The sequence below is a fragment of the Geotrypetes seraphini genome, chromosome 2 (assembly GCF_902459505.1).
Source record: "Geotrypetes seraphini chromosome 2, aGeoSer1.1, whole genome shotgun sequence".
NCBI classification, from domain to species: domain Eukaryota; kingdom Metazoa; phylum Chordata; class Amphibia; order Gymnophiona; family Dermophiidae; genus Geotrypetes; species Geotrypetes seraphini.
Window position 1 is genome coordinate 53,939,070 of NC_047085.1, and position 15,001 is coordinate 53,954,070.

At 40.5% G+C, this 15,001-nt stretch overlaps 1 protein-coding gene across 1 annotated transcript in view; it reads left to right on the plus strand.

Moving 5' to 3' along the window:
- CSMD3 (CUB and Sushi multiple domains 3) overlaps positions 1–15,001 on the plus strand; it is a 1,852,015-nt gene that overhangs the window by 1,128,752 nt on the left and 708,262 nt on the right. The window contains exon 23 of the mRNA XM_033933128.1: positions 6,648–6,817. Within this exon, the coding sequence (XP_033789019.1) occupies positions 6,648–6,817 (170 nt within the window). The remainder of the gene's footprint in view (positions 1–6,647; positions 6,818–15,001) is intronic.

Below are 15,001 nucleotides of genomic sequence, written 5' to 3' on the forward strand. Positions count from 1 at the left end.
CAGCCTTGGGGAGTTTTTTCAAAAAATGTGCATCCCAATTGGCTGCAAGATGATGGTAGGATGTCTACTAGAAAATGACATGGGGAAAAAATTTGTCCCCCTCACCGCCCCATCCCCGCAACCACCATCCCTGTCACCGCCCCGTCCCCGCGACCACTGTCCCTGCCTCGTCACTGCAACTACTATCCCCACAGCATCTATACAACCCTCAGTACTGCAATATTTAGCTTATTCCTTCCTTATAAATCAAAGTTCTGGCTGCTGAAATAGAGAAAGAGATGTTCAGCTAGTAGGGCTTTGTTTATAAATTTTTATCAACACAACTAATATACTACTTTATCCTAAAGCAAAAGAAAATAAATAAATAGAAATTTTTTTTCTACCTTTGTTTTCTGGTTTCTGCTTTCCTCATCTTCTCATTCAATTCCTTCCATCCACCCAAGCCCTCCTGGCCCCGCCAAGTACGATCAGGGCAAGAGGGAGCCCAAACCCTCTTGCCCCGCGGCAGCCCGACCTTCCCCAGGGGGCCTAAGGCTCCTGGGCCTATTCTGATTGGCCCAGGCGCCTCAGGCCCCACATGTGGGCGGGGTTTGAGCCGCGGCACCCCCGACCTCCCCAACACTATCAGGGCAGGAGGGAGCTCAAGCCCTCCTGCCCCGCGATCCCCAAAACTCCTCCGGGCCAAATCTATCCCCTCCCCCCACCACACGATCCGGCCAGGAGGGAGCCCAAGCCCTCCTGGCCCGCGACCCCCTCTAACCCCCACAGGAGGGGCCTAAGGCTCCTGGGCCTATTCTAGTTGGCCCAGGTGCCTCAGGCCCCACTTGTGGGCAGGGTTTGAGCCGCTTGTGCCAATCCGGCCCCATTCCTGCACTGGCTGGCCTGCTGGACGGGCGGGCTTGGCACCTGTCCGTCTGTCCTACATTTTTTGAGGTACAGGGAGGGGGGTCGTGGGGTCAGCGGGGGGCCAATTGGGGGCTCGGGGGGCGGTCATTGGGGGGGTTGCATCGAGGGCAGGAGGGCCTGGGATTCCTCCTGCTCGTATTTTAGTGGGGGTTAGAGGGGGTCCCCCGATGTGGTGGGGGAGGTGGATTCTGTAACCGGTATTGTTTTTGACAGACACAGGTTACAGAATTACAGGTTACAGAATCCAGCTTTTAGGTGAAGTAGTGGCTCCTCCTTCGCCTAAAAGTTCTTGTTTTGGACGTTTGGGGCTTAGGCTTTTTTTAGGTTGATTATATGGTATAAGTTTAGATGTAGTGGTGGTCTGGGCGTTTAAATAGCTGAACGTAGAGGCAGGCCATTATCAAAAAAAAAACCCTCCTTTTGGACTTTTTTTTGATAATGGACATTTTCCCTGCTTCTACTTTCAATGTTTAAGGCCTTTAGGCCAAAAGGGGACTTAGATGTTTTTTTTTATTATGCCCCTCCACTTCTATAAGTAAAACACTGCAATTTAATCCAACCTATTATCTATAAGGAGAATGCTGCAATTTAAACCACCCTATGTCTACTAAGTCTGTTTTTTTCAAGTCTGTATGTTATGACTATACTGTAAAGCTGAAATTTAATCCCTCCATGTCCTTCAAGTCTGTATTTTCCCACCAAAGTCTGTCCTGCTTATACTGTGAATGTACTCTTGTGACCCGTTCTGAGCTCATTTGGGAGGACGGGCTAAATAAATGACTAAATAAAATACCCCAATGCTTTGGAAAGCAAAATGGCAGCTGCCTAGAAGCCATTTTCACAATCTCTCTGCAGCTGCTGTTTTGTTTTTAACTATAAATGCTTGTTTTCAGATTGTTTTCAACAGACTGATGGATCCCCACAAATCTACTGCACAAAAAATTAAGTGGTCAGCATTCAATTCAATTTAAGTGGGCAGGAGAGGATTCTGTCCAATTAAATCACTTGGGGCAGCTATCCATCAATATTCAGCGGCCTATAACTGAGCAGCACCTCTGCATCACTGATCAGCCATTTTGGAACCTGACTGCACAGAGGCATTATGGAGGCAGAGCCAAGGAGGAGCTGGCAGTTATGTAGTCCTGGCAATATTCAGTGCCAGAATTCACATATCTAAGTGGGCATTTAGGATGGCACTATAAAACAGTTCTAACAAAACCTGCTTAGTTATGAAGTTGCTGGCACTGAATATTGGATGATACCCCACATAACTTATGGGTTCACCCCGGGGTTTCTCTGGTTCCTTCCTCAATTCCTCCCTCCCTCCCAAAGAGATCTATATCCCCATCCCCATACACAAATCCATAGCATTCCCAGGCTTTATCTTCAACATTGTGATGCTATAGGGAATCCAACAGGTAGTAGCAATGCCCACATGCTTCTGACCTTCATAGCCCGGGCTTCAAAATAGCTGCCGCTGCCTCTAATGACAGTCTTATGGTACTGGTGTAAGTACAGCAAGACTTCCACTAGAGAACATGGCAGCCATTTGAGGCCAGAGTTGCAAGGGGCAAGAATTAGTGGTCAGTGATCCTACCAGTTGGAACCTCAGTACTACCAGCAATCTTGAAGGTGGGCCTTAATGGGTTCTATGTACGTGGAAGGGTCTTACTGGGTGATAGAGGTATCTGGAGGGGAGAGAAGGGCGGGGAAATTGAATTGGGGGTGTTTGAGGGAGTATGGGAATTGATGGTGGGAGGGAGGACCTGCTTCCCATCATGTGGGTCTGGGCCACTATTTCAGCCAGGATCTGCATACATGTCTTATGCAGGTGCCAGCTAAGTATTGTCTTTGACCCACATAAAATCCACCAGCTATCACATGTTCTCATGACCCTGGATATTCAATGCCAGTGCCCAGACTTGGCAAAGCATTGAATATTGGAGCCTAGTTCATTGCTAGCAGTCACTGGTAGAATATTCTTAGTGTTGGCCATTAAAAGGCACTGTAAGCACATAATTATTTATGGCACTTAAAATTGTACATATAAAGGGGAGTGTGTGGTGCAGTGGTTAAAGCTACAACCTCAGCACCCTGGGGTTGTGGGTTCAAGCCCACGCTGCTCCTGGGCAAGTCACCTAATCCCAACATTGTCCCAGATGCATTAGACAGATTGTGAGCCCATCAGGGCAGACAGGAAAAAAATACTTGATTACCTGAATAAATTCATGTAAATCCATTCTGAGCTCCCCTGGGAGAACAATATAGAAAATTGAAAAATAAATGAATATAAATTTGGGTGCAGCCATGGGAGGGGCATGGATGGATTGAGGTTTTCCTGGAATTTACATGCAGTTTTATAGAGTACAGGAAATCCACACTTCATATAAGCACAATAATTTGCAGTTGGCTTTACTTGGTGTAAATCCTTGTGCCTAAAATTGGGTGTGGCTCTTGCCAGCTAACTCTCCCCCACCTTTACAAAGCCATGCTAGTGTTTTTTAACACCGGCTGCCACAGTAACAGCTCTGACGCTCACAGAATACCTATGAGTGTCTGAGCTGTTACCACCGCAGCCGGCGCTAAAAACGCTTGTGCGGCTTTGTAAAGGAGTTGGTCTGAATGCTGTTTACAGAGTAGTGCTTAGCACATTTTATTGGCACTAATACAGGGGTGGGCAACTCCGGTCCTTGAGGGCCCAAATCCAGTCGGGTTTTTAGGATTTCCCCAATGAATATGCATGAGATCTATTTGCATGTACTGCTTTCAGTGCATATTCATTGGGGAAATCTTGACTGAATTCCGGCCCTCGAGGACTGGAGTTACCCACCCCTGCACTAATATATATAATTTTGGCCAAGATATGCTTAGTAAAGTAAAATTATCATTACAGGCATCTTTTCATACATAAGAAATTAGTTGAATGATAAGAATGAACTATTTCAAGACATATTCTGATGGAGAATTTTCATCATGCTTCAGTTGCTGACATGTTACGATAAGCTAGTACCTTTAATATACATTACTAGCTGATGCCCCGGCGTTGCATGGGTATTTAATTATAGCAATAACACTGTAAATGGATTCAAATAAAGATACTTTATAGTGGTGAATGAATGCAAGTCTCACTGGAATTAGCAATCTCTTAAACTGAAAAGGAAGATCTGTTGGAATAAGTGGCATCCAAAAGTTTCAGTATTGATTTAAACAACTCAATATGTGGAAACTCAGGTTGAAAAGAAACTCCATGCAGTTTTTTCCCGGTTCAGAATGGAACCTGTGTGCCTAGTTCAGCATATGTGAGTACTCATGTAATGTAATAACATTATGACTGGGGTACATGAAGGAAACAGTTACAAACACAGTTAGAACATACAAACTCTATATGTATGGTGTCCGTGGTAGAATAGAAAAGATGTCCCTAGTGGTTATAGTGTCATATAAAGTGTTTTATAGTTGGAATTACTGCGAGAATGGCAGCTTTTTACATCCTTTCCATTGACATGAATGGGTGAAATAAGATTTTCTGTTTGTAGCTCCGCCCACGTGTGCAGGTGGGCCGCGAGACCCCCAGAAAATATCACCCCAGGTAGTGAGGGATCTGCATACCAAGTTTCGTTCAAATCGGTCAAGCCGTTTTTGAATTACTGTGAGAATGGCAGCTTTTTACATTTTTTCCATTGACATGAATGGGTGAAATCTGATTTTCTGTTTGTAGCTCCGCCCACGTGTACAGGTGGGCCGCGAGACCCCCAGAACATATCACCCCAGGTAGTTGGAATTACTGTGAGAATGGCAGCTTTTTACATTTTTTCCATTGACATGAATGGGTGAAATCTGATTTTATGTTTGTAGCTCTGCCCACATGTGCAGGTGGGCCGCGAGACCCCCAGAACATATCACCCCAGATAGTGAGGGATCTGCATACCAAGTTTTGTTCAAATCGGTCAAGCCAGTTTTGATTTACTGTGAGAATGGCAGCTGTTTACATTTTTTCCATTGACATGAATGGGTGAAATCTGATTTTCTGTTTGTAGCTCCGCCCACGTGTGCAGGTGGGCCGCGAGACCCCCAGAACATATCACCCCAGGTAGTGAGGGATCTGCATACCAAGTTTCGTTCAAATCGGTCAAGCAGTTTTTTAAATACTGTGAGAATGGCAGCTTTTTACATTTTTTCCATTGACATGAATGGGTGAAATCAGATGTTCTGTTTGTAGCTCCGCCCATGTGTGCAGGTGGGCCGCGAGACCCCCAGAACATATCACCCCAGGTAGTTGGAATTACTGTGAGAATGGCAGCTTTTTACATTTTTTCCATTGACATGAATGGGTGAAATCTGATTTTATGTTTGTAGCTCTGCCCACATGTGCAGGTGGGCCGCGAGACCCCCAGAACATATCACCCCAGATAGTGAGGGATCTGCATACCAAGTTTTGTTCAAATCGGTCAAGCCGGTTTTGATTTACTGTGAGAATGGCAGCTGTTTACATTTTTTCCATTGACATGAATGGGTGAAATCTGATTTTCTGTTTGTAGCTCCGCCCACGTGTGCAGGTGGGCCGCGAGACCCCCAGAACATATCACCCCAGGTAGTGAGGGATCTGCATACCAAGTTTCGTTCAAATCGGTCAAGCAGTTTTTTAAATACTGTGAGAATGGCAGCTTTTTACATTTTTTCCATTGACATGAATGGGTGAAATCAGATGTTCTGTTTGTAGCTCCGCCCATGTGTGCAGGTGGGCCGCGAGACCCCCAGAACATATCACCCCAGGTAGTGAGGGATCTGCATACCAAGTTTCGTTCAAATCGGTCAAGCCGTTTTTGCGTGATCGCGGCACATACACACATACATACCTCCGATTTTATATATATATAGATTAGTAACTAGGCCCCATTGCATAAAACAGTATACTAAAACAATACATATTAATGGCTTTAGCATGTGCTGAGGTAAAACACATTTGTAACTCTAGCTGTGTATATTTATTTTGCAATGAGAAATCATCTTAATGATTAATGGCACTGAATTGCAAACTGAACAGCACCAACAAGCCATATTTACAAGTGCAAAGTACTTTATCATAGATTAACCTATATTTCAAAACTCATTTACTCTTCCACAAATTAGTTTGAAATGTTTTCCATTCTTTCATTTCATCTTGAAGCACATTTGAATTAATGTTCAAGATATGAGCAGAATGCATTAGAATCTAATTTGGGAAAAAATCAAATGAGGACTGAATGGTTCTATTGTTTGATTAAGTGTAGCCTGTGTACACATTGAGAAGAGATGAAAACCTTGTTATTTTTAATATACCGTTCAGCATTATGATAATGTTACTTTCTTATGAAACACATAGCTCTATTTTCATGTTAATTTTTCCATAGCCAAAGAATAGGGAAAAATCATTTTGAAAATAATGGTCTTTTCATATTTTTTGTCAAATTTCCTGCAAATTGGGTCCATTGAGGTTTATTTCTTGTTTAATTACAGTTTGGATTCAATTGCACACAAATTGTATACACACACATACATACATACATCATTTTTGCTTCAGGATATGGAACAGATAAATTTTTGTACTCTTTAAATTTCATGCAGTAGATCATTTATGTTCTTTGAACCATAAAAACACAAATAAAGCTGTACTGATGTGCCCTAAAAATAATTATTACACTGATGAAATTATTTTGTTATGCAGTATATTAATGTGTTTTGACATTCTGTTTTACTTGCAGCTGAATGTGGAGCATCTGCAACAAGTAATGAAGGAATTTTGTTGTCTCCAAATTACCCATTGAATTACGAAAATAATCATGAATGCATTTATAGCATTCAAGTACAAGCTGGGAAAGGAATCAATATTTCAGCCAGAACATTTCACTTAGCACAAGGAGATGTGCTTAAGGTAGGTTACTAAGCACTTAATTTTTGGGAAATTAGATTTACTTTTAAATTGAATGACTTCTGTCATTTTGTATACTAGCTATTGAGCTTTGCACCATTTAAATTGATAAGAAACTTTGGCCAATTTATTTGCTCGGAACACTATCTATGTTTGCCATAGTGCACTGAGGACCAGGGCTGAGTGGTCTTGTTATTTTGCTGCCCCTAAGCCCAACAGAGTTTCACTAGTGGTGTATTTTAAATGAGTCATCAGCCCTGAGACTGACAATATTACATTACATTATATATTTCTATTCCACCATTACCTTGTGGTTCAAGGCGGATTACAAAAGAGTTATAGACGGATGGTTACAAAGTTAGATCATAGATCATTTCCAAGGGAAGGTCAGGTAGTATCAGTGGGTTCGGGATAAGTTGGTAAGAAGGAAGGTATTCGTGGTTTTAAGCCGTTTTCAGGGATTTCTTGAAGAGAATAGTTTTTATTTCCTTTCTGAACATCTTATAGTCTGGGGTTGTTATCAATAGGTTGGAGATTTGATTATCTAGTTTTGCTGCTTGAATGGCTAGTAGATATCCTTATTAGTAGATAGTCCATACAATATCCTGCATGGAAAGAGGGATGGCAATATTCCAAGGAAGTAGAAATAATACAAAGATCTGGAGGGGAAAACAAAAAAGAAACATAAACATATTTATAACATTTTTCAAAAACTAACATTCAAGATAAATCAATAAATTTTTTTCAATTAAAGCTAGCTAAATATTGGTTGGAAAAATAGACTTCAAACTAGAAGACTGGGCATCCAAATGGCAGATGAAATTGAATGTGGACAAATGCAAAGTGATGGCATAGGGAAGAATACCCTGAATCATAGTTACCGGATGCTAGGGTCCACCTTAGGGATTAGCGCCCAAGAAAAGGATCTGGGTGTCATGTAGACAATATGATGAAATCTTCCGCACAATGAACGGTGGCTGCCAAAAAAGCAAATAAGATGCTAGGAATTATTAAAAAAGGGATGGTTAACAAGACTAAGAATGTTATAATGCCCCTGTATTGCTCCATGGTGCACCCTTATCTGGAGTATTGCTTTCAATTCTGGTCTCCTTATCTCAAGAAAGATATAGTGGCGCTGGAAAAGGTTCAAAGAAGAGCGACCAAGATGGTAAAGGGGATGGAACTCCTCTCGTATGAGGAAAGACTAAAACAGTTGGGGCTCTTCAGATTGGAAAAGAGATGGCTGAGGGGAGATATGATTGAAGTCTACAAAATCCTGAGTGGAGTAGAACAGGTAGAAGTGAATCAATTTTTCACTCCTTCAAAAATTACAAAAACTAGGGGAAAATAAAGAAGAATTACAACAAATTAATTTAAAACTAGAAAAAGTTCAACAATGGCTTACCTCTCACATGTTAGCCTTAAATGTACAAAAGACTAAGGCTTTACTATTCACTTGGAAGCAAGGAATTAATCTGTGTGCTCCTTTCATTCTTGATAATACGTCCATTGAAATTGTATCATCTTTAAAAATCCTTGGCGTCACTATTGACAATAACCTTTCCTACCATGATCATATAAATAATACTGTTAAATCTTGTTTCTTTAGACTTCGTCTAATTCGATCAATTTCAAAATTCTTAGAACCAAAATCTCTAAATATCCTACTACACTCTTTAATCATTTCTAAACTTGACTACTGCAATTCTCTATTGTTAAACATTACACAAAAAGAAAAGAAACGCTTACAAATTATACAAAACACTGCCGTTAAGCTTATTTATAAAGGTAAAAAATATGATCATGTCACTCCCTTTCTGATTAAATCTCATTGGCTCCCCATTAATCATCGGATTACCTATAAAATCTTATTATTAACATTCAAAACTCTTGACACTAATGAACCCCAATTTATAAATAAAGTACTTATTCCATATAGTACCTCACATTCTTTACAATCAAACAACCATAAACTTTTATCGGTTCCCTCTTTAAAAGTTATTGGAACCCGCCGACAAGACATGTTTTCTGTATCAGCACCGCAACTTTGGAATTCATTACCGTTACAGTTAAGAGATGTAAATAACTTAAGTGATTTTAAAAAGAATTTAAAATGCTTTTTATTCAAGGATGCCTTTAACTTATAAATTACTTCTGAGCTCTCTCTCGTTCTCTTTCTTTTTCTTTTCCATGCTTTTTTCTTGAATCTTTTTTATGTTGATATCATTTTCATTATTGTATAAATTTATTAGCTCATTATATACTTGTTATGTAAATTATCCCCCTTTTTTTTTTTTAAATTGTATTTTTTTTAAATTATATTTATTGTATAAATTGTTAGTTTTATAATATTTTATATGTCATTTCCTACTTTAATATTATGTTTAATTATATGTTAGTTTTATATATTGTAATTCGCTTAGAAACAATTTTAATTAAGCGATTAATCAAATATAAATAAAACTTGAAACTTGAAACTTGACACTCAATGAAGTTACAGGGAAATACTTTTAAAACCAATTGGAGAAAATATTTTTTCACTCGGAGAATAGTTAAGCTCTTGAACGAATTACCAGAGGATATGGTAAGAGTGGGTAGCGTAGCTGGTTTTAAGAAAGGTTTGGACAAGTTCCTGAAGGAAAAGTCGACAGTCTGTTGTTGAGAAAGACACGGGGGACGTTTTTGCTTGCCCTGTATCGGTAACATGGAATATTGCTACACCTTGGGGTTTGGCTAGGTACTAGTGGCCAGCAGCGTGCCAGATTTTAAGGCCAAATGGGATAGACATGTGGGATCTATCCGCAAAGATAAATAGGGAGGGTCATTAGAGTGGGGAGACTTGATGGGCCGTGGCCCTTATCTGCCGTCTATTTCTATGTTTCTATGTTAGTGACCTGGATTTGCCAGTGCTAGTGCTAGTGACCATTAGGCTATTCTTATGTTCTTCATTGTTATTCATGAAGTAATATACATTTCTTTCTTCATTGTAACTCATATAGCAAAATGCAAGGGATTAGGTGAAGAGGTAAGCTTTTATTGCTCTTCTAAAGTTTAGGAGTCCTTTGATGGATCTGATCTGTTGGGGTAGTTGATTTCAGTAGCTTGGTAAGACTTGGAAGTAGGATCATCTCCTGGCATTTTGTAGAAGAAGGGCATGACCAGAAGGTATATATCCTCCTGGGAGTAGAGTGATCTGTTTGGCATGTATGGAGGTAGCTTAGTTGATATGTAGTCTGATGCCATGTTGTGCAAGCATTTGTATTCTAGCATCAAGCCTTTAAAGATATGGAGGGCCATAATCAAAAGAAACGTCTTGTCCAATTTGGACGTAGAGCGCTAGTCCCCCAAAGTCAGCAGTGGCAAAATGTGCATTCTTGAAAAGTATGTCTAAAATATTTTTTTTTCAAAAATTATCTCTCTGTACGTCCAGGCGTTTGATCATCCATACTGCCACTATATCTATCTTTATACCACATTCTCAACCAAAAATTAATCCAAGTCCCAAACACCCAGAAAAAGATATTTTGCACATGGGAGGAGCCAGCATTGTGATGAACTGGCCATCCAAACATGGCAAGAGAGCAGAGGGGAACCTTATAGGGCACTGCTGTGAACTTCACAAAAAGGGTGCCACATTAACATCTCACCAGAAGTCCCTTATGGTTATGGTGAGCCCTCCAAAATACAACCCCAATAGCCCTTATGGCTGCAGGTGGCACCTATAAGGCAGTAGAGTAGGGTTTGGCGGTTTTTATGGGCTCACTTTTTATGGGCCTAGGTCCTTTTCTCTATGGTTCAGTAGCCCACCCCCCAGACTACTTAAGCCACCTCTGTGTAGCTTTACTAGGCTTTCCTATAGCAGGTGCTGATGTTCCGGAGGGTGGTATGTACGTTTTTATTCTGAACTTTGGGGGTGTGTGACGGGGTCAGTGAACACGGGAGGAGTGCACGGGGATCTTTACTTTGTCCCTGCAGTAGTTATCTGGTCACTTTTGATACCTTTTTGGCACTTATACCTGCTTTTACATCATCTAACTCACAATGTATAAGTTTTCACCTAGGAAGTCTCATCAAACATTCATTTATCCCTGTAGGACAACTAAGTCTAGGTCGGCCCACAACCCGCACTAACCACTCTTCCAGAAACACCCCTTTCAGCTCTGGATGCACAGCAGGATTCTGAGACCTAAAAAGTCCTTGGATATGTCCAGAAAGATGGTTCAGTTATCAGCACTTGGATGACCTGTCTTTTAGGATGACCTAGTGCTAACTTTGGTGAGTTTTTAGACATGTTTAAGTTTTGAGTATGAGCCCTACAGCATTTAGCTATGGGTAGCCAGTGAGCAGATGAGAAAGCCTGAGAGACAGGGTTATGGGCATGAAAATTCTTCAATAGTCTGATTGTTGTGTTTTGTACACATTGGAGATGCTGTATATTCTTTGCTGTGAGACCATTGAACAGCATGTTGTAGTAGTCCATGCAGGAGATGATGAAGGCATATAGAAGTTAGGTGAAGTCAGATTCAGAGAAATAATTCCTTATTTTTTGTAGTTATCTTAAATAGTAGAATGAGGAGGAGACCACCTGAGGTGTGGTTGGAAAATGATAAGTTAGAGTCGAGGAGTATCCTTAAGCTGCATGCTTGATCCTTTGCAGTTGTGATAGTTGATTCTCAGAGTAGAGTGGGTTGGGTCTGGGTGCAATGTTCTTTGCAGATCCTGAGAAGTTCATTTTGGAGGCATTCAGTTGCAATTTATTGGTGGACAACCAGTTCTTAATTTCTGAAAGGCAGTTCATGAGTTTTGTGATTTGGGAGTTGTGGGTTTCTCCCAGGGGTAGATAGAGTTGGATGTCATCAGCGAAAGAATGAATCTGGATTTGGTGTTTGTGGGCTATGTCCAGGACTAGTATAATATAGAGATTAAATAATAGAAGGGATAGTAGGGTCCTTGGGGAACCCCATATTTGATTGGTTTAGATTTTGAAAGGGCCCCATTAAGTAGTACACTTTGGGTTCTATTACTTAGGAAGGAGGTGAACCAGCATAGTGCAGTGTCTTGGATGCCAATTTCAGAGTTGTGTAAATAGTGGTTAGTCAATGGTATCAAAGGCTGCTCTGAGATCAAGTAACACTACTACTACTACTACTTATCACTTATACAAGAGTACAGAAGAACTTAAAATCTAACTTAGACAGACAGACATGACATATAGGGTTTGGGATGCAGAACCCAAGGAAAGAGGAGTAGGTGGGCTTTTAACTGGGCCTGGAGCACTGCCAGAGGCAGAGCCCACCATAGGGATTTGGGTAGCTTGTTCCAGCTAGCACCAGAAGGATATCATTCCCTTTATCTATGTGTTTCCAGCAGTCATCAATGATATTGAGCAGAACAGTTTCTGTACTGTGGAATTTCTTGAATCCCAATTGGAGGGTGTATAGAGCTTTTTGTTTGTCGATGAAGTGTTGTTGGTTGAGCACTGTTTTTTCCAGGATCTTGGAGATTGGTCTAAAGTTTCTGGACATGTTAGGTCGAATGTGGTTTTTTTTTTTTTAGTATCAGTCTGATGATTACTGATTTTCAGTTTGTAGGTACTAAGCCTGACTGTAGAGAGGTGTCGATGGGCAGAAGGATGGAGTCTGCAAAGGCATCTTTAGCAGCCATTAAGAGGTGTAGTAGCAGGGGTCCAGGATGGAGCCAGAAGGGTGAATAGTGTTTAGTGTCATAGTGAGGCTATCATGGGAAACAATTTTGAAGTGAGCTAGGTTTATCATTGTATGTTTGGGAATCCTATCTGGTTTGTGGGTGGTTGGTATTGGTAGTACAGTGTGGAGTCGAGATTAGACCATATTTTTCTACCTTGTCGACGAAGTAGTCTGAGAACATTTTGCAGTCCAGTTCAGTGTTAAAATGAATGGAATAAGTTGAAGATCTAAGGCTGGTACTGGGCAGACTTGCATGATCTATGTCCTGAATATGGTGATTTGGTGTAGGATAGACTGGGGAGGGTATCAGTGGGAACTCCAGTAACTTGAAACATGAGGACATTGCTGGGCAGACTGTATGGTATGTATTCCACAAACGATGAGATGGTTGGATAGGCTAGAGTGAGCTTCGACAGTAACTCCAGTAGTTGGAACCTAAGGAGAGTACTGGGCGGACTTTAGACAATTTCATTTAATCATGAATTTATAATGCGTGTAATAAATGGGCAGTCGGGATGGACCCATTCAGGTCTTTACCTGCTGTCATTTACTATGTTACTATGTTATATAGCACAACTGACTTCGTCTCCTCCATCTCATTTTCCTACCTCTCCTTTGCTATCCTCAGCCTTCATATATGTAAACTCACACTTCACCCCTACCACAAATTCTATGTACACTAACTTCTGCTCAGTCAGATTGGCTTGACCATGTTACATGCCCTCAGGTTAAACTTGCAGGCACATTTGTTTAAATAATAGCACACATTTCTCTAGGTTTTCTAATTATGAAACATGTTTTTACATTTTCAGATTGATAATTCATCGCTTACTCCAATATTCAGAATCCAAGTTCACAAAATTTCAAGGCTTTGAAAATGTAATCAGCCTTTTGGTTTGAGGCCAACTTTTCCAATTACTTTTTTTAGATAGCTTTATAGTGAACAAGATTGATTGTTTAATTTATAGCAAGTGTGGCTAGGAGCATACAAAGCAAACCCATATACACAAGGTTCTGAAGATTTTTCAGAGATGTTTCAACATCCCTGTTCCATTGAAAATCTGAATAATTCTTCTCTTAAAAACACAAATTCTCATAGCCTCATTTATTCGCCTGATTTGTCACTTAACACTCCATTGCAACGGGTATAAAAATAGACATATTGTGAGTCCATTAGGGACAGAAAAAGTACCTGCATATAATGTATACAGCATTATATATATATCTAGTAAAGCTATAGAAATCATTAGTAGTATTACATTAGTAAATAGATCTCATTGAGTAAAATGTGATTTACAGCAAGAGGCTGATTCTATAAAGGATACCTAACTTAATTGCCATAATACCCTTAAGAGACTCAGTAATTGCTAAAGAAATAAAAACCATTTATTTAGGCACCAGCCAATTTAGGCAGCGTTTATAGAATCAACCCTTAAGGGGGGCAGATTTTTTATAGGACGCCGATCTCAAATGCTACCTAAGAAGCAGCTGGGAATCGCACACCAGCGTCTTATACAGAATTGCATCTGCCCTAAGGGACAGATGCCTAACCTCGCCTAACCACCCCGATTCTCTACGTGGCAAGGGAATTTCCCTGCCCCAATCGGCTGAGCGGCCGCAGCAGCAAAATTAAATAAATTTCTTCTTACAGAAATGTTGTCCACAGAAATGCAGACACAAATCTTTGCAGTATTTCCTTGGGCAAAACTACCCCCATGGGAGTGAGGGATTCTGTAAATGCCACTAAAAGTCAGACACCAAAAAAGTGGATGGTCTGTAACAGCAGAGTTACACATCGAATCTGTTACAGAATGCGAGCATAAGTTCACAATTATTTGCCAAACTTTAGATTCAGCCACTTACATGCTGCCTAAAATCAGTAGCTGGGTGTGCAAATGTCTTTATTCTATAAATACCTCTGCGATACCACCCGTCACAGCTAAAAATTTCATTGAGGTAGGGATGTAAGTACCAAATCCTCACCGGTCTCATTCAACGTAAGTTGCACAATTCAAATCTCATTGGGTATCATTATTTTAACATATATAAATATAGAAAACATTTTCCTAACTCATCTTTAGTAGTATTAATGGAAACTTCAAAAACTTCAATGAATCGCATTCAGGTCAGGGATATAATAACTGACATGACTCGTATTTTGCGCTGGTTGCTGTTTCAAAGTTTATCCAGTACTTGAGGTGAGGTTGCACTATGGATCAATACAGCGGTATTATAACATTTTAGTCTTGTTTACCATCCCTTTTCTAATAATTCCTAGCATGTTTATTTGTTTTGGCTACTGCCGCACATTGGGCGGAAGGTTTCAGCATATTGTCTACAAGGACACCCAGATCTTTTTCTTGGGTGCTGACCCTTGCATCTGTAACTATGATTTGGGTTATTCTTTACAATGTGCATCACTTTGCATTTGTCCACATTAAATTTCATCTGCCATTTAGATGCACAGTCTTCCAATTTCCTA